Source organism: Gallinula chloropus, assembly GCF_964237585.1.
Source record: "Gallinula chloropus genome assembly, chromosome: 17".
NCBI classification, from domain to species: domain Eukaryota; kingdom Metazoa; phylum Chordata; class Aves; order Gruiformes; family Rallidae; genus Gallinula; species Gallinula chloropus.
In genome coordinates, this window is record NC_140102.1 from 14,565,096 (window position 1) to 14,582,359 (window position 17,264).

Here is a 17,264-nt window from a genome sequence, read left to right on the forward strand (position 1 = left end):
GATGACCCCCCGAGCTGGGCTCTCCCTGCCCAGCAAACAGAACAACAACAACAAAAATAAAAGACTTAGAAAACTGACTACAAGGAAGGGGGGGGATGCAGCCAGGCCAGGGCTCTCCCGGCCTCCGTGCCCCCCGCCCCGTTACACCCATGGGTGCTCCCGCAGCTGCTTCTCCCAGCGCCCTTTCCCCCAACCCCCTGGCACTGGCCGTCTGGACCCCCCCACCCCACTACTCACGCCCAGCAGGAGTGCCCAGAGTTCCTTCACTCTCTGATGGGGCGGGTGCCGCGATGGGCACAGCCGCACCCATCCCGCTCCCGCAGCGAGCGCCGCATGCCGAGCACCCCCCAGACTCCCTCCCTCTCCCCGCAGCGGCGCTGGCTCTCTCCCTGGACTGGGGCTGTCAGGCAGCTAGCTCTCCGTGCAGTGGTTCCCTGGAAGGGAGGAGGAGGAGGAGGGAGAGCCATCGCATGGGGAGCCTGGGAGGGGGCTTTGGTTCCTCCCCAGCCTTCACCCAGGGGGACTCTGGTTCCTCCCCAGCCCTTGCCCGCGCACACGTGCTCTCCCCGGTCAGAGCAGGGTGCTGGTGCAGCTCTCACCCAGGATGTTGCGCTTGCAGAGAGGACAGGTCTGCTGCAGGAGGAGCCAGGGGTCCACGCAGTCCCGGTGGAACTCGTGGCAGCAGGGCAGCACCCGCAGCCACTGTGGGGAGGGCGGCACACGTCAGCAGAGCCGGGCAGCGGTACCACGGCTGTGCCGCAGCCCTCGCCTCCCGTCGCTTGGCCCCGGGTAGCAAAAGGATGGCACAAGCGCCGGTGGCACCCGGTGGTGACCAGGATGGGCTGCAGGCCTTTAGAGCAGCACCAGTCCCCCCCAGTCCCTACCTGGCTCTTGTGGAACTGGTCCAGGCAGACAGCACAGCTGTCGATCTCGCAGGCCCGGCTGCGGGGCGGTTTGCCGGGATGGTAGCGCCGAGTCTTCAGCGCCGAGAGCCGCCGCCGAATGTGCTGCTTCAGGTCCAGCTGCGAGGGCAGAGCAGGGGGGTCAGGCACCGGCCCACGGCTCTGCTCGGTGAGAAGCCAAGAGGAGACCTCCCCACCTCAGCATCCTGCTCCGACAGGCCTTGCCGCGACTGCCGCTGGGCCTGCACCATCACGCCGGTGCAGAGGAGCAGGGCGATGAGCAGGATGGTGTTCCACAGCTGCTGCAGGTACTTCTGCAGGGACAGAACCAGCAGGCAGTCAGGTGCTGGGTGAGGGCACCAACTGCAGAGCCCCACTCTGCTCCCGGCCCTGCCGTTGCCGCCGCCGCCACGTACCAGCACCCTCAGCTCCGTGGGGAGCAGCACACGTACCTGGACCTGGGAGCTGTTCTCCCCAGTGCAGATGACCCCCTGCCACTCCCCGTAGAGGCCCCCTCGGGAGAGGCCGCAGGTCGACCAGAGTGTGAGGGTCACTCCCTGAAAGGGAGGAGATGGCATTGCCGGCAGCCGCGACGGCTCGTGGTGCTGCCTGCACTGGTGGATCGAGGGGAAGAGGAACAGCCAGCAGCTGCCAGCTTCCCTGCTCCCACTAAGCCAGTGTCTGGGGAAGCTGACCAGGGAAGGCAGCCATTGGGAATGGGAGTCCTGCTCCCTGCCGCTCAGCTTCCCCATCAGTCAGGGAGGTTTGGCCCCTTCCCTCTCACCAGCAGAGAAGAGGAGGAAGAGCACAGCCTACATACCAGGTTCTCCAGCAGCACAGCCTGGTATGTGATCTTCGCCGTAGCCTGGAGCCCCCTGTGAGCAAAAGGCAAGAGGAATGTCGATCCCGTGGGCGCAGCAGGCCCTGTCCCACAGCACCCCAGTGCCAGGGACCCCCCGATTTCCCCAAGGACAGGCAGCCCCTGCTGAGCCACAGGCGAGTGGGGCACCGGGCAGGAACTGCGCAGGGAGGTGATGGCTGATAACCAGCTGGCCTGGCTCCTCTGTACAGAGCTTGGCCAAAGCCACCATCAGCCCCTGCTGCTGTGTGGGGACCTGGGGCAGGGCTGGATCAGACTCACACCCATGGGAACACGTGGCCCAGCCTCAGCTGGCCTCTGCACAGCGGGAGCCAGAACCCAACCCACCCCCCCACTGCCGCAGCAGGGAGAGGAAAGGGCCTAGGGCAGAGCTACCGCTCCCACCCCGCCTCTCCCACTGCCCCAGCCCGCACCTCAGCAGCGCTCCCAGCAGCTTGGTGACGTTATCCGAGGACTGGATCACGATCACAGGCTTGGCAAGAAGCTGGGAAACATCCAGCTGCACCAGAGAGGAAAACAACAGCCGTCAGCTGGGCACAAGAGTGGCTCTGGGACCCGCCGCCGGGACTCTCCTACCTCCCGGATGGCGTTCTGGTTCAGGGCCAGGATGAGCAGGGCTGATGCACCCAGCACCAGGGCTCGTTTCATCTGCAGAGTGAGAAGGCACAAGCTCAGAGGGCAGAAGGGGCAGCTGGGCTGTGCCCTGTCCCACTGCAGGCAGCACCCAGTGCCTCTTTCCCCAGCTGAGTACCACAGGGCACCCCAGAGGGGCTGGCACCGCCTGGGAGCCCTGCCAGGGATGCCCCTGCCACCAACCACAAGGACAGGCCTCCCTCCATCGGGTGAGCAGACACTCCAGGAGGTGCCCCGAGGGCTCATGAGCTCCCACTGCGGTCCCAGGGAGAGGAGAGGGGACTGAGGGTGTCACCTTGCTGACGACAGCGGCGGTGAAGGACTCCTCCTTGGCGCCACGGGGGGCTTCGGATGGCTCCTCGCCCACGGGCACCACGCCGATCCAGCTGTCATCAGAGCCCAGCTCGGGCTCCGCATCTCCCACCTGGGCAGCGAGGCAGCATCAGCCAGGATGGGTGCCCAAAGCTCAGGGCACCCCCAAAGCACACAGCCCCCCCCTACCCCCCGCCCCCCTCGGGAGCCAGGCACAGCTGCACGGGACCAGACCCAGTCCCTGCCCCCCGATCCCTGCCCTCACCCCCCCTCTGCCGCTGGGCACCCCGCTGCCTGCGCCCCCAGCCCCCTCCCTGTCCCCACTGACCCCCCTGCGCCCCCTGGTCCCACTGCTCCCCCCTGCCACCCCCCCCAGCCCAACAGCTCCCCACACTGCCCACTGCCGCCCAGTGCCCCCCAGTACCCAAAGGCAACGCCCAGACCTTCCCGTTCCCCCCAGGTGCCCAGAGCCGTCCTGGTACCCGCAGTCCCCCGGTGCCCGCAGCCTCCCCAGTGCCTCACCCGGTGCCGCAGCCCCCCTGTGCCCGGTTGCCCCCGGTGCCCGGTTCCTGCCCGGTTCCCCCCGGTACCCGCAGCCCCCCTGTGCCCGGTTCCCATCGGTGCCCAGTTCCTGCCCCTGTGCCCGGTTCCTGCCCGGTTCCCCCCGGTGCCCGGTTCCTGCCCGGTTCCCCCCGGTGCCCGCAGCCTCCCTGTGCCCGGTTCCTGCCCCGGTTCCCCCCTGTGCCCGGTTCCTGCCCGGTTCCTGCCCGGCTCTCCCCGGTGCTCAGAGCCCTCCCGGTGCCCGCAGCCCCCCTGTGCCCGGTTCCTGCCCGATTCCCCCCGGTGCCCGCAGCCCCCCGGTGCCCGGCTCCCCCCGGTGCCCGGTTCCTGCCCCGGTGCCCGGTTCTCTCCGGTGCCACCAGCCCCGGCGCTCACCAGCCACAAGCGCCCGCGAATCTCCTCCTGCTCCTCCCGCGGGGCCCCTCGGCCCCGGCCGCCCCCCATGAGGGCCCCACGCAGCGTGTAGGAACCGCCGGGCCCCGCCGCCGCGGCCGCCCCGCTCCCGGCCCCGAGCCCCGGCCCCGGCCCGGCCACCGCCACCTCCACGCGAGCGGCAAGCACCGGCCCCGGGCCCGGCCCGCCCCGGCAGAGCGCCAGCAGCGGCGCCAGCAGCGCGGCCCGCACCGCCGCCATCGCCGCGCTCCGCCCGCCCCGCAGCGCCCCCTGTCGCCGCGGAGGATCCGCTGAGCGTCCCGCTGCCGCCAAGGGGCGGCCGAGAGCCGGGAGGGAACCGGGATGTGGAATGGGATGGGGAAGGGGATGGGGAACGGGATGGGGAACGGGATGGGGAATGGGATGGGGAAGGGGATGGGGAACGGGATGGGGAATGGGATGGGGAATGGGATGGGAAGCACGGGATGGGGACACGGGATGGGGACACGGGATGGGGAACGGGATGGGGAATGGGATAGGGAACAGAATAGGGAATGGGATGGGGAATGGGATGGGGAATGGGATAGGGAATGGGCTAGGGAACAGGATGGGGGGCATGGGATGGGGAACAGGATGGGGGGGCATGGGATGGGGAATGGGCTGGGGGCACGGGATGGGGGGCACTGGGAGGGCACTAGACTGGGAGCATGGGATTGGGGGCACTGGGAAGGCACCAGGCTGAGGCCATGGGATTGGGACCACCAGGCTGGAGGCACGGGATGGGGGGCACCAGGAGGTTACTGGGCTGGGGAACACAGAGAGCACTGGGCTGGGGGGAATGGGTTGGGGAACACTGGGATGAGGGGCACTGGGATGGGGGGCACCGGTATGAGGGCACAGGATGTGGGGCACCAGAAGGTCACCGGGCTGGGTAACACCAGGAGGGCACTGGGCTGGGGGGCACTGGGCTGGGGAACACCGGGCTGCGGGGTAGGGGCTGGAGGGCATGGGCTGGGAGGGCACAGGCTGTGGAGGGGAAACACACACAGAGGATGTGGGGGAACACCAGGAGGGCACCAGAATGGGGGGAAACGGGATGGGGGAGAACTCCGGGAGGGCACCAGGACAGGAACGGGAGGGGAACTGGAATAGAGGAGTACAGGGACTGGGAAGACAACGGGAGGAGGGAGGGGGAATAGGACCAGGATGGGAAGGGGGGGCGGCCAGGAGAGGGACCAGGATGGTTTGGTGACAGGGACCAGAAGAGGCATCAGGACTGGGACGACATGGGAAGGAGACGGGAGAGGGACCAGAACAGGGACCAGGATGGGGCAGGACTGGCAGAGACACCAGGATGGGACTAGGATGGGGACCAGGAGAGGCAATGGGAGAAGGTCCAGGACCAGGCTGGGCAGCAGAACAGGGCCCAGGGACAAGGATGGGCCCAGCACCATGACAAGGACCTGGACCAGAAATGGGACAGGGACCAGGACCAGGAGAGGCACTGGGACCAGGGTAGGGAACAGGGACTGGCAGCAGGACAGGGACTGGGACAGGCACCTGTGGACCCAGTCCATTGCCAGACAGTGGGACAGGGACAGCAGGACCAGGAGCAGGACTGGCACTGGGAGAAGGACAGGCACTGGGACATGCCTGGTCCCTGTGGATGCAGAGGCTGGCAGGGGTACAACAGGCACACAGGGACACGTGAGCACACAGGGACACAGCCACAGGGACACAGGAACACCCACTCACCCTGCATCCCCATCGCCTCACCCTCCAGCCACGGCACGTGTGGGCACCCACCTGGGGGACACCTGAGCACCCCAAAATCCAACCTGACACCCCTCAACCATCCCAGCCCCAGACGGTGCCACCCTCCTGGCCCTGCTCCAGCCACGTGTGCCCCACATTTGCCGTGGGGATTTGCCAGGAGGATTAGTGGCCGCACGGGCCCCGCCGCTGACCTGCTTTTGGCAGGGGCCAGGACAGGGCTGGGGACACGGGGCTGTGACATCCCGGCCTCTACGGACACTGGATGCCTGCGGGGCGGCTCTGGGTGTGTCCCTGATGTCCCCCCATGTCCCCAGCCGTGTTGCAAGTGCGGGGGTTTAATCGCAGGGTGGGGAGGGTCCCTCCACCCACGGCCGGCAACCGGAGCCGGTTTAACCGCACTGCGAAACCTCCGGGTTCGGCTCTGCCACAAACAACAGCCCCAACCCGGGCTGGGGCCGGGGCTGCCCGGGGCTGATGGCAAAATCCTGCAGGGGGGTGGTGGAGGAGCCCAAAAAGAGAGCAGGGGGGGGGTCTGCTGCCCGGGGTGCTGCTGCCCGGGGTGCTGCCCCACAGAGGGGACTCAACTGTGGGAGAGCCGTGGGATGCGAATGGCTCCGTGGGGTGTCCCGGGGTCTGTGGGACACGGGTGGCTCCCAGGGACTCTTACAGTTCCAGGGGACAGGGACAGGGGACACAGGTGGCTGTGTGGGATGGGAATGACTCCCTGGGACATCCATGGACACATGTGGCTCGGTGGCACGCTTAGGTCTGTGGCACACTTGGGGCCGTGGGGCCTGCAGAGCTCTGAGGGGCATTCATGGCTCCGTGGGACATGCCCAGCACTCCAGGGAGGGGACAGTGGGGATGGGGGAACCTCTGGGACATCCCCTCTCCCCAGCACCCTGTCCCTTGTCCCTGTCTGCCAGCCCCTGAGCCTGAGCTGTCATCCTGTCCCCACCTCCTCTGCCCATCTCCCACCCATCCCCATCACTGTCCCCTTTCCCACTCCATGGCCCCATGCCCCCTGTATCCCTCCCCATATGCCCCGTGCTCCCCATCACTCTGTAACCCCCCATACACCTCCATACCCCCTGAACCTGCCATGCCCCTGTGCCTACCATGTGCCCCTGTACCCCCTATCCCCCCATCCCCCTCATTATAACCCCATAAATCCCTGCCCCCCATATCCCTGTGCCTCCTACTCTATACCCCAATCCACCCTATACGCCATCCCCATAGCCTCTATAAGCCCCCACACTTCCCCCAAATGTCCTATAACCCCCAAGTCCCCCTGCCCCCCCATACTCTGTATCCCCCATACCTCCTAGAGCCCCCTGTATGCCCTGTTACCCCATACCCTCTCTACCTCTGTATCCCCCACACCTCCCCAATACCCCAACCCCTCCGTGTCCCTGTACCCCTATAACTCCCATACCCCCCCCACCTCCCCAATACCTTCCCTACTCACATCTCTTCCCTCCCCATGTCCCCATTCCCCCTACAGCCCCTATAGCCCCTACACCCCCCAAACTTCCCCAACACCCCAGTTTGGGGGTTGGACTCGCTGATCTCTGGAGGATCCATCCCAACCCCTACAGCGCTGTGACTGTGACTCATCCCCTGCAGCCCCCATGCCCCTGCCCCCTCCCCAATTCCCCCGACCCCCCCCCTCACCCCCCCACCCCCCCACCCCCAGCTGCCGGGGCAGAGGCGGCCGCTGACCGGGCGGGCAGGGGGCGGCGGGCAGGGTCCAAGGCCGGCCGGGGCGGGCCGGCGCGGGCGGGGCGGGCAGGGGGAGGCGCTCCGGAGCCTCCGCAACCTGCCGCCGCCCCGGCCGCCCGGCAGAGCCGGCGCATCCCGCAGCCGCGGCCGGGGCACCATGAGCGGCCGCGTCGGGGACCTCAGCCCGCGGCAGGCGGAGGCGCTGGCCCAGGTGAGCCGGTACGGGCGGCCGGGGAAGGCGGAGGGACGGGGCGGGGAGGGTAGGTTGGGGAGCGGGGCCGGGACTCGGGGCCGCCCTTGCCGGCCTGCGCAGAGCCGCCCCAGCGCGCTCCTGCATCCCCGGCATCACCCGCTCCCGGCCGTGGCTCCGGGGGTGCTTCTGCCCCCCCCCGTCCCGTCGCCCCTCACCCACCCTCGGAGCACGAACCCACAGGCTGAAGCCCCCCCCACCCGTGGGGCTGCCCACTGGGGAAGGACCGTTCCGGGTATGTCCCGGGGTGGGTCTCTCCAGTGACAACATCCCGCCAGCGCTCCCCTGGGATGGGGCACCAGCACGGCCCCCATTGCTCTCCCATCCCTCCCACTAGTGACTGGGGGGAACCCCTCACCATACCACGATGCCCCCGGGGCTGAGGGTGCCCATCCAAACTGGCAGCAGTCGCCCACTGTGGTGGCCATGCCACCCATACCGCCGTGGCAGCCTTGCCACCCACCCACAGCCACCCCCGACGCCTTGGCTGGCACCTCGCTGGGGCACTGGGCTTTATCCGGGCTTATTCCACCCTGCTGAGAGGGCAACAACTTTTATCTTATCGTTGCCTTTCCGACCCAACCAAACTCCAGCCGCGGGCGATGACCCCGGCTGGCTCCAGAGGCTGGGGGGGGGGGCAGGATGGGGCAGAGGTGAAACCCTCCTGGGTGCCAAGGCGAGAAGGGAGAGCTGCAAAACCCGTCCGCTGGCACCTTGTTTTTCTCAGGGTGAAGCAGCTAATCCCGGGTTTAATTACACCTAAATTCAGCGGGAGATAATCTAATCAGCCTCATTAAGGGGAGGTCCCGGGCTGGTACAGAGATTTCAGCTGGAGTCTGGTCGGGGTGAGCAAGGCCACGTGCCAGAGGTGCCCCAGCACCCCCAAATCACCCTCAGTGCTGTGCTCTGACACCCCCTTTTTGCCTGTTCCGGGCTGGCTGGGGGTGGCTGTGACTCGCGGGGATGTCACCGCATCAGGGGGGACAAGTGATGACTGTCTGGTGACCGGCTCCAGCCCAAAGGATGCTACCGGTGACAGTGGAGCAGGGGACTGGTCAGCCTGGTCCCTGTGGGGTGAGGGTGGCTGGTGGGACCCCCACTCACAGCCCCGTGAGAGGGGACCTGGCCTGGGGACAACCAGTGCTCGGTGGCTGGGCTGGGGACAAGTCCCTGCCAGGGAGGAGAGCGGAGACCAGCAGCTCACCCTGGCTGCTCATGGTGGCAGGGTCAAGGTGCAGGGTGTCTCTTCTCTCCTGGGACTTCATTTTGGGGAAGGGGTGTGTGACAGTGAGCGGACAAACCTCCAGCCTTGGGGTTTTTGGTTGGGGAGGAGCAAGGACCCCTCACCAACGGTCCCTCTTCTTCCCACAGTTTCGGGAGAAGCTGCAGGACGTGCTGCCCTCCCTGCCCTCCCAGGATGACTATTTCCTCCTGAAATGGCTCCGAGGTATCCTGGGGGGGACACGACATGGGGGTGGGCTGGAAGACCCCACAGGGGTGCTGCAGCCCCAAGGGGACGCTGGCGATGGGGCTGAGCTCTGTGCTCTCTTGCAGCCCGCTGCTTCGACCTGCCCAAGTCGGAGGCGATGCTCCGCAAGGTGAGAGGGGCACCCTGATTTTTTGGGGACACACCACACACACAACACGCTGTCATACTGCCATCAAGCTCCCAGTTGTCAACTGGATGGGAGAGGGTGCCTTGGGCCACCACCCCAGCCCATCTCTCCCCTGACAGGGGTGACCTGCCTGTGGGAAGCACCCCATCCTCACAGGGAGTCCCCAGATCCCCTCACCTCAGCTCACTCTGCCCCCCCATCCCATTGCAGCACCTGGAGGTCCGCAAGTACATGGATGCTGACAACATCCTCTCCTGGGAGGCCCCTGAGGTGGGTGTCCCCAACCCCAGGACAGAACTGTCCCCCCTTCCTCAGGGGGGGGGGGTGTGCAGCCCCCCTGAGCCCGCTGTGCTCCCGCAGGTGATCAGGAAGTACATGTCAGGGGGGATGTGTGGCTACGACCGGGAGGGCAGCCCCATCTGGTACGAGATCATCGGGCCGCTGGACGCCAAGGGGCTGCTCTTCTCCGCCTCCAAGCAGGACCTGCTCAAGAACAAGTTCCGGGACTGCGAGATGCTGCGGCACGAGTGCGAGCAGCAGAGCCAGAAGGTGGGTGCCTGCTCGTGCCCTGCCTGCAGCCCACCTCCCCACTGTCCCCACCAGCCCTACAATCCCAGCCCCAGCACCCACATTGCCCCACGATGCCCCATCTCCTCACACCAACCTTTGGGAGGGGGCTCCAGCCTTGAGGGGGGTCTCCACAGGGGCTGGGCACTGCCTGAGCTTCTTCCCCCCCATCCTCTCATCCCAGCTGGGCAAGAAGATTGAGATGGTGCTGATGGTTTACGACTGTGAGGGCCTGGGCTTGAAGCACCTCTGGAAGCCAGCTGTGGACACGTACGGGGAGGTGAGGGACTCCCTGACCAACAAACACCCCCCATCTCCCCTGGACCACCCCGGGGCTGTGGGGGTGATGTGGTGACACAAGGCTGTGGGCTGATGCGGAGCCTTGAGAGGGGTGATGAAATAGCAGATTGCTGCTGGTGCCCTGCACCCCCGTGGGTGTTTTGGGAGGGGTGTCCCCGCCCACACCCCGCTGTGCTCCCCCCATGCCCTGGTGGGTACACGGTGAGGGAGGATGAGCTGAAGCTCTCCCCATCCTGCAGCTCCTGTCCATGTTTGAGGAGAACTACCCCGAGTCCCTCAAGCGCCTGTTCATTGTGAAGGGTGAGTTTGGCCCCACAGTCCTGCTCCCCCCCAAGCTGGGTGCTGACCCCTGTTCTAACACTGCCTGTTCACCCCCCCCACACCCCCCCCAGCCCCCAAGATCTTCCCCGTGGCCTACAACCTCGTCAAGCACTTCCTGAGCGAGGACACCCGCAAGAAGGTCGTGGTCCTGGGATGTGAGTCCTCCCCACTCCCTGCTGGTCACACCCAGGGGTGAAACCCCAACCCTGATGGGGGGGGTCCTTGCAAGGATCACGGCTCCCCCCCCCCACCAAACCCGCTGTCCTCCACCCCACCAGCCAACTGGAAGGAAGTCCTGCAGAAGTACATCGACCCCGCTCAGATCCCCGTGGAATATGGGGGGACCCTGACAGACCCCAATGGGGACCCCAAGTGCTCGAGCAAGGTAGGAGAAGCCACCCCTCAGTTCCTGAAGGGGTTGGCAGGTGATTTTTCCCTTCCCCCCTTCCTCAGACCCACGTCCACCTCCATCCCCTTCCAGATCAACTACGGGGGGGACGTGCCGCAGCACTACTACGTGCGGGACCAGCTGGCGCAGCAGTACGAGCACACGGTGGTGGTCAACCGCGGCTCGTCCCACCAGGTCGAGTACGAGATCCTCTTCCCTGGCTGCGTCCTGAGGTGAGGAGTGGGGGGGACACCCTCTGCACCACAGCAGGGCTAACGGGAAGGGTCCCCCAGCCCTGCCGCGGGACCCCCACGGCTCCCGTGTGTCGTCCCAGGTGGCAGTTCCGCTCGGAGGGCTCTGACGTGGGTTTCGGGGTGTACCTGAAGACCAAGATCGGGGAGAGGCAGCGGGCGGGCGACATGACCGAGGTGTACCCCACGCAGCGCTACAACTCCCACATGGTGCCCGAGGACGGCTCCCTCACCTGCTCCACCCCCGGCATCTGTGAGCAACAACCCCTTCCCCGCAACGCTGGGAGGGTGCACCCCACGGCTAGGGGTGGGGGGGATGCTCCCTGACCCCCTGACACCCCAATTCCCTCCCCCATCTCCTCTCGCAGACGTCCTGCGCTTCGACAACACCTACAGCTACCTCCACGCCAAGAAGGTGAGCTACAGCGTGGAGGTGCTGCTGCCCGACACCGCCTCCGCACAGCAGATCCAGAAGCTGGGGGACAAGCTCAGCGAGGTGTCCATCAACCACAGCCCCTAACCCGGCCACGGCGGCGTGTGTAGCCCCCCCCCACACACCCCACGCCGCGGGGGGTACCCCGAGCTCCCGCAGCCGGGCAGGCGGCTGCTCCGCGGCCCCGGGAGGATGGAGAAGGGGTGGGGGGGGGGTTTGGGGGAGGGGGTGTGTGGAGCTCAGGGGTCGGGAGAGAGCCCAGAGGGGTGTGTGTGTGTGTCCCCCCTCCCCGCCCCGCCTGTGCCTTATGTGGGTCCTGCGGCCCCCCCGCTGCTGCGCGGGGCGGGCAGTAAAGGGACGGACCGCGCCGGGTCTCCTCTGCTCTCTGTCCCGCCGCACCGGCCCCGCAACCGAACCCCGCGCCGATCCCTTTCCGTCCACCCCCCCAACCCCCCCACCAGCCCCCGCCCCCGTCCCACGTGGCCGCCGGTGACGTAGGGCCACGCGCCCGGGAGGAGGGGGGGATGTCGGGGGAGGGGTGGGGGGGATCACGTGCGGCCGGGCCCCGCCTTCCCGCCGCCATCTCGCGGCCGGGCGGAGACCGGGGCGGTAGCGGGGGCCGGGTCCCGGTGACGCGTCCTCCGGGGCGGGGCGGGGCGGGCGGCGGCGGCGGCGGCGGGAGCGCGCGGGATGGGGGCGGTGGAGCGCGACACCTACCGGGACACGTGGGTCCGATACTTGGGTGAGCGCCGGCACCGGGCACGGGGAGCGGGCGCGGGGACCGGCACCGCGCTGCGCACCGGGGACCCGGCGCTGGCACCGGGGACCGGGACCGCCCTGCACATCGGGGACCGGGCACTGGCACCGGGCACTGCGTCGCGCACCGGGAACGGGAACCGGGCACTGGGATCGCGCTGCGCACCGAGTACCCGGCGCTGATACCGGGGATCGGGCACGGGAAGCGGGCACTGGGATCGGGCTGCGCACCGGGTACCCAGGACTGATACTGGGGACCGGACACGGGAACCGGGCACTGGGATCGCGTTGCGCACCGGGGACCCGGGCCTGGCACCGGGGACCGGGCACAGGGACCGGGCACGGGGACCAGGCACTGGGGTCGCGCTGCGCACCGGGTACCCGGCCCTGATACCGGGAACTGGGCACTGACACCGGGCACTGCGCCGTGCACCGGGCACGGAGACCGGGCACTGGCATCACGCTGCGCCCCGGGGACCGGGCAATGACACCGGGCAATGACACCGGGCTGTGCACCAGGGACCGGCGGCACCCCGGGGACCAGGCAATGACACCGAGCACCGGGCAATGACACCAGGCACCGGGCTGCGCCCCGGGGACCTGTGGCGCCCTGGGGACCAGGCAATGACACCAGGCACCGGGCTGTGCACCGGGGACTGGTGGCGCCCCGGGGACCGGGCGATGGCACCGGGGGCTGGGCGCTGGCACCAAGAACCGGCACCACGCCAGTCAGCAGGCACCTGACCACGGGCACTGCACCGGTTACTGACACCCGACACGGACACCTGTCCTCGGGCACCGACTGTGGTCACCGTGCCGCCCCCCAGTACCGGCCACTCGCACCGGGTGCCAGGACCGGTCGCCAGCCGGCAGCATGGGGGAAGCAAGGTGACCCAGCTCCCCCCCACCCCAACCCTTGCCACACAGGATCCGTCCCTGCTGCCACCCTCCGCTCCCAGTGACAGCCAGGAGGGGGGAGAAAGGAGTGGGGGTGGCAGGGGGTGACCCGGGGACACGAGCGGCACTGGTGACCCCCCCCCCGTCCCCAGGTTATGCCAATGAGGTTGGGGAGTCGTTCCGCGCGCTGGTGCCGGTGCCCGTGGTGTGGGCCAGCTACGGCGTGGCCACCGCCTACGTGACAGCCGACGCCATCGACAAGGGCCGCAAAGCCGCCACCGTGAGTGTCACCCCCTCCCCGTCCCCCCAACCCTGCTGAACCCCCCCCCAAGCTCCCCTTGTGTCACATCCCCCCTCCCCAGGCCCACGCGCAGGACCCAGCCCAGGCCACGCGGGTGGCGGTGGCCATGGGTGACACCTTCGTGTGGCAGAGCTTGGCCTCGGTGGCCATCCCCGGCTTCACCATCAACCGGCTGTGCGCCGCCTCGCTGGCGCTGCTGGGCGCCGTCACCCGCTGGCCCCCGGCCGCGCGCCGCTGGACCACCACCGCCGTGGGGCTGGCTGCCATCCCCCTCATCATCACCCCCATCGACAGGTACGGTCCCATCACCCCCCCCAGAGCTGGGCCCAAGGGGGGGTGACACCAGGGGGAGGGTCCCCAGCCCAAAGGGGCTTTGCCGGGGTGCGGCCAGGACGTGGCTGGAGATTAGTGGGAGTCTGGTGCTGAGCTGGGGATTAGCAGGGTGAGACTGTGCTAAGCCTGGTTTGGGGTGGGGAGGGATGTGGGGGGATGGAGGGGTGTAGCTAACACCCCCCCCCCCCCAGCAGCTCTGACCCCCCCTCTCCTGCCACAGGACAGTGGATTTCCTGATGGACTCCACCCTCCGCAAACTCTACAAGGCACCAGGGGAACCCCCGGCCCCACACTGAGCCCCCACCCCCCCAATTCCAGGGAAACTGAGGCATGCTGCTGCTTTTGGGGTGCTGTGACCCGTCTACTGTGATCCCTCGCTCCGGTGACACCCCGGAGCAGCCACACCGTGTCCCAGGGCTGGTCCTAATAAACCATTTCAAACCTGACGCTGTGCGGGAGCTGGTGAGGACCCATTGCCACGTCCCCTCCTGGAGAGAGGGGCGACACGGGCCCCAAATCCTGGGGGATCTCCACTCTGGGATGGGGGGGTCCCTGCAACCCCAGGTCCTAGCTGAGAGCCCCTCCATAGCCACCATCAACCTCAAGGGACATCCTGAGGATTGTCTCCGAGGAGCTGCCACCATGGCCAAGACCTTCAGTGGGGGCTCCAGGGATCCAAATCCCCCCCCCCCCCCCAAGCCAGGACCTCCAGCACCACGGTGGCTTCCAGGTGTAGCAGCACACCCCCAGCCCATGACGACACCCCCATGGTACCACCAGGAGAAGCTTGAAAGACAACCAGGCACCTTTTACTGGGGAGGACGGGGGTGACCAGCTCACGCCGAGCCCTGCACCAAGCCACCATAGTCTGGATCCACCTCACCCCCTCTCTCCAGCCCTTTGAGGACCAGGGCCCCCACCACACTCTGCAGCTCAGCATGGAAGGGGCAGTGTCGCCTCTGGGGTCGCCGACCCCGCCGGCGCCCGCCCAGGCGCCAGATGGCCAAGGCCAGTGCCAGGAGACCCCCGAGCAGGGCAGCTGCCACCAGCGTGCTGCCCACCAGGGCCAGCCCAGCCAGCAGGAACCTCTTCAGAGTGCTGCAGGGTGCTGGGGACAGCAGAGAGACACAACCGAAACAGGGTGGGTCAGAGGGTGTTTCGGCACCTGGGGAGGTGGGTTTGGGTCTTGGGGGGAGGCTCGGGGGTGTCTGCTCACCTTTGTACCACGGCACCACCTTCTGCACCAGCAGTGGGCCAACTGTCTCCCAGTGGAGCAGCCCCTGTCCTGGGAACCCTGTGGGAGGATGTGTTTGGAACGGCCCCAGGACCCACCCACACCCTCTACACACCCCCAAAGCCAGGTGGGGTCACCATGTCCCAGCCCCAGTACCTGGCAGCTCTCTGGGGAGGACATCTCCAGTGGGACAGCCGGTGGCACAGCAGTGGCACAGGGTGCTCTGGGAAGGGTCCTCTGCATTGTGCCAGCTGGGAGGAGAGGACAGGGCTGGTTGGGGTGGTGGGTGGAAGGGTCCACAGCCTCCACCACAAGACCCACAGGCCAGCAGGTCACTCCAGGTCTTGGGCTGGACTTTGGCCTTCAGGTCTCAGGCCCCCCCAGGTGACACCAAGCACCTCCCCGATTCATCCACACCAGGAGGCAGCTGGGACCTGTGGTGATGCCACCTGGCCACCACACAAGAGGTGGCATGCAGACCAGGGTGGGTGGCTTGTGCTCCCAGAACACCCGTGGGTGCTCCTGTCCCAGGGCACCAGCAGGAAGCCTGTGCCAGGGCTGAGCTTACCTGGCTGTGGCTTGGCTGTAGAAGCAGGACCTGGCGCCGTGCCCCTGGGTGCTGCTGGGGCCCCACACTCTCAGCAAGCAGTGCACGTAGACCTGCTGAGACACCAGCCCTGGGTAGAACTTGCCACCATCACCACATCCTTCCTCAGGGACCCAGCTCTCCTCCCACCCAACCCTGTGGGGTTGAGACCACCCCAATGGGGAGCAGGACACCCCAGGAGGGACAATGCTTTGGGAGCCCACCACCAAGGACATGGCCCCAGCCTCACCTCCTCATCCTCATCCCCTAGTAGCACAGGGGCCGGGATGGTGATCCGGAGGGTGGACAGTCCTCTCTGGTGCTGGACAGCCACGGTCCCCAGCTTCTGCCCATGCAGACACCTGGGGCAGGAGGGCAACAGGGACATGCCCAGGCTGTTTCCAGGCCCTGGACATCCCTCCCCATCAGGTCTTAGAGGACCTCAGGGTGCCAGGAGCAGTGGTCCCCACCTTCCACCCCGTGGGCACTGACCCTTGGCTGTTCACCACGATGAAGACCCTCCTGGAGTGTCCTGGCTGCTCTGAGCTGGTCCCATAGCACTGGTCCACGTAGATCTTCAGGGAGGTGCCAGGCCTGAAGTGGACCCTGGCCTCCAGGATGATGGCAGAGCTGGGGCTGAGCACCAGCGGCTCCTTCCTGGCACTGGGGTCCCCTAAAGGGAGTGGGGTTCAATGTGAGACCCCCAATCTTGTCCCACCACAGCCAGGGACATCAGACACATCTCAACACCACCCACGGGTGTCTTGGCCTCCAGCCCTGCCTGCAGCTCCCCTGTCTCAGGGCCCACCCTTCATCCCAAGGCTGCCCTGGCTCTGTCACCCCAGCCCACTCCCCAGAGCTACAGGAGCTTCCTGGGCTCCTCCATGAAGCCAGGAAGGGACCACATCACCCATCAGAACACCAAGGGGCAGGTGACCCCCAAAATCTGGTCACTGTATCAAGCACAGGGTTGGGAACATCTCAGAGCCTTATGCCCTCTGCAAGGCAGGGAGGGGAGGCCCTGCAGCAGCAGCCACCTTCTCCTGCTGCTCCCTAGAGCTGAGGCCAGGCAGGGGAAAGCACTGGGGCTGCTGCTGGTCCAGGCTGGACCCACCCTGTGGTCTCATCCCCTAAAGTCAGCACCCAAGACAAGACCCAGAGCACTCACCATCCAGGATCCTCAAGGTGAAGTTCACGACGGGCTCATCAGCAGGGGGGTGAGCAGGAGCCCCACCAGGCACAGTGGCAGCAGCAGGGACCGAGGCTGCAGCCCTTGTCCCCGTGCCTGAGGACACCACTGGAGCCACCACTGTGTGGCCAGACATTGAAGCAGCTGGAGCCATGGGGGTCCCTGCAGCAAGGGGGGAGTTTAGCCAGTGGGGCTGAGCGTGCAGCAGCATGTCCCAGGCACAGCAGGGACACCCAGCTCCTCAGATGTCCCTGGGGCTCATGGAGAAGTGGGAGGGAGGGAGGGAGAGCACCCAGGAGCTCAGTTGGGTTTGGGCACATTGGGGTGCTCCTCCACCCCCAGGTACCCCAGCCAGGCCCTCACATGGTCTGAGTGGCCAGGTCCTGGCATGGGGCCACTGTGGTCCCTGTGTGCTAGAGGTGCTGCTCCACACAGGCCTTCACAACCATCCCAAAATGCAAGGTGAAGTGTCCCCAGCCACTCAGCACCAGGCATACATGGGACCAGACAGCCTGAACCAATAGCACCCCCCAGTACCTCGACCCTGGTCAAGGCTGGGGCCAGACTAGGAGCTGCTCATGGCATTGGAGACCATCACCAGCCACGTACCCAGCAGCAGCTCCAGGACCCCCCACACCAAGTCCTATGGTACTACGACCTGAGAGCACACAGAGCTCCTGGGAA

The 17,264-nt window shown here is 67.1% G+C and overlaps 3 protein-coding genes across 4 annotated transcripts; 2 read left to right on the forward strand and 1 right to left on the reverse strand.

The window, feature by feature from the left end:
• Positions 1-239: 239 nt before the first annotated feature.
• Positions 240-3,921, reverse strand: RNF215 (ring finger protein 215; the record flags this gene model as incomplete). 2 transcript variants are annotated; one of them, XM_084272294.1, is made up of 10 exons in its annotated part: positions 240-434; positions 600-702; positions 885-1,022; positions 1,100-1,216; positions 1,355-1,459; positions 1,723-1,777; positions 2,196-2,281; positions 2,359-2,430; positions 2,711-2,839; positions 3,664-3,921. In XM_084272294.1, 10 exons carry the CDS (start codon positions 3,919-3,921, stop codon positions 412-414), a joined length of 1,086 nt encoding a protein of 361 aa, XP_084128420.1. In that variant the 3' UTR covers positions 240-411. The 2 variants fall into 2 exon arrangements, with proteins under 2 accessions (XP_084128420.1, XP_084128419.1); XM_084272293.1 differs by having other exon boundaries at positions 240-702.
• A 3,326-nt stretch (positions 3,922-7,247) lies between these two features.
• Positions 7,248-11,651, forward strand: SEC14L2 (SEC14 like lipid binding 2). Its single transcript, XM_084272219.1, has 12 exons — positions 7,248-7,369; positions 8,780-8,855; positions 8,963-9,006; positions 9,235-9,294; positions 9,385-9,573; positions 9,776-9,871; positions 10,131-10,191; positions 10,284-10,367; positions 10,491-10,597; positions 10,694-10,833; positions 10,935-11,104; positions 11,220-11,651. Exons 1-12 carry the CDS (start codon positions 7,316-7,318, stop codon positions 11,369-11,371), a joined length of 1,233 nt encoding a protein of 410 aa, XP_084128345.1. The 5' UTR covers positions 7,248-7,315; the 3' UTR covers positions 11,372-11,651.
• A 293-nt stretch (positions 11,652-11,944) lies between these two features.
• On the forward strand, positions 11,945-14,017 carry MTFP1 (mitochondrial fission process 1). Its single transcript, XM_084271896.1, has 4 exons — positions 11,945-12,026; positions 13,090-13,217; positions 13,300-13,532; positions 13,792-14,017. The coding sequence occupies exons 1-4, from the start codon at positions 11,975-11,977 to the stop codon at positions 13,865-13,867; spliced, it is 489 nt and encodes a 162-aa protein (XP_084128022.1). The 5' UTR covers positions 11,945-11,974; the 3' UTR covers positions 13,868-14,017.
• Positions 14,018-17,264: the final 3,247 nt, after the last annotated feature.

Bases quoted from the DNA above. Each gene is read 5' to 3' on its own strand.
- SEC14L2 (XM_084272219.1), top strand. From the start codon at position 7,316: ATGAGCGGCCGCGTCGGGGACCTCAGCCCGCGGCAGGCGGAGGCGCTG. The intron at 9,007-9,234 runs GTGAGAGGGGCA...ATCCCATTGCAG, and splicing joins CGGAGGCGATGCTCCGCAAG to CACCTGGAGGTCCGCAAGTA. The intron at 10,368-10,490 runs GTGAGTCCTCCC...CCACCCCACCAG, and splicing joins GAAGGTCGTGGTCCTGGGAT to CCAACTGGAAGGAAGTCCTG.
- MTFP1 (XM_084271896.1), top strand. From the start codon at position 11,975: ATGGGGGCGGTGGAGCGCGACACCTACCGGGACACGTGGGTCCGATAC. The intron at 12,027-13,089 runs GTGAGCGCCGGC...CCCCGTCCCCAG, and splicing joins CACGTGGGTCCGATACTTGG to GTTATGCCAATGAGGTTGGG. The intron at 13,218-13,299 runs GTGAGTGTCACC...CCCCCTCCCCAG, and splicing joins AGGGCCGCAAAGCCGCCACC to GCCCACGCGCAGGACCCAGC.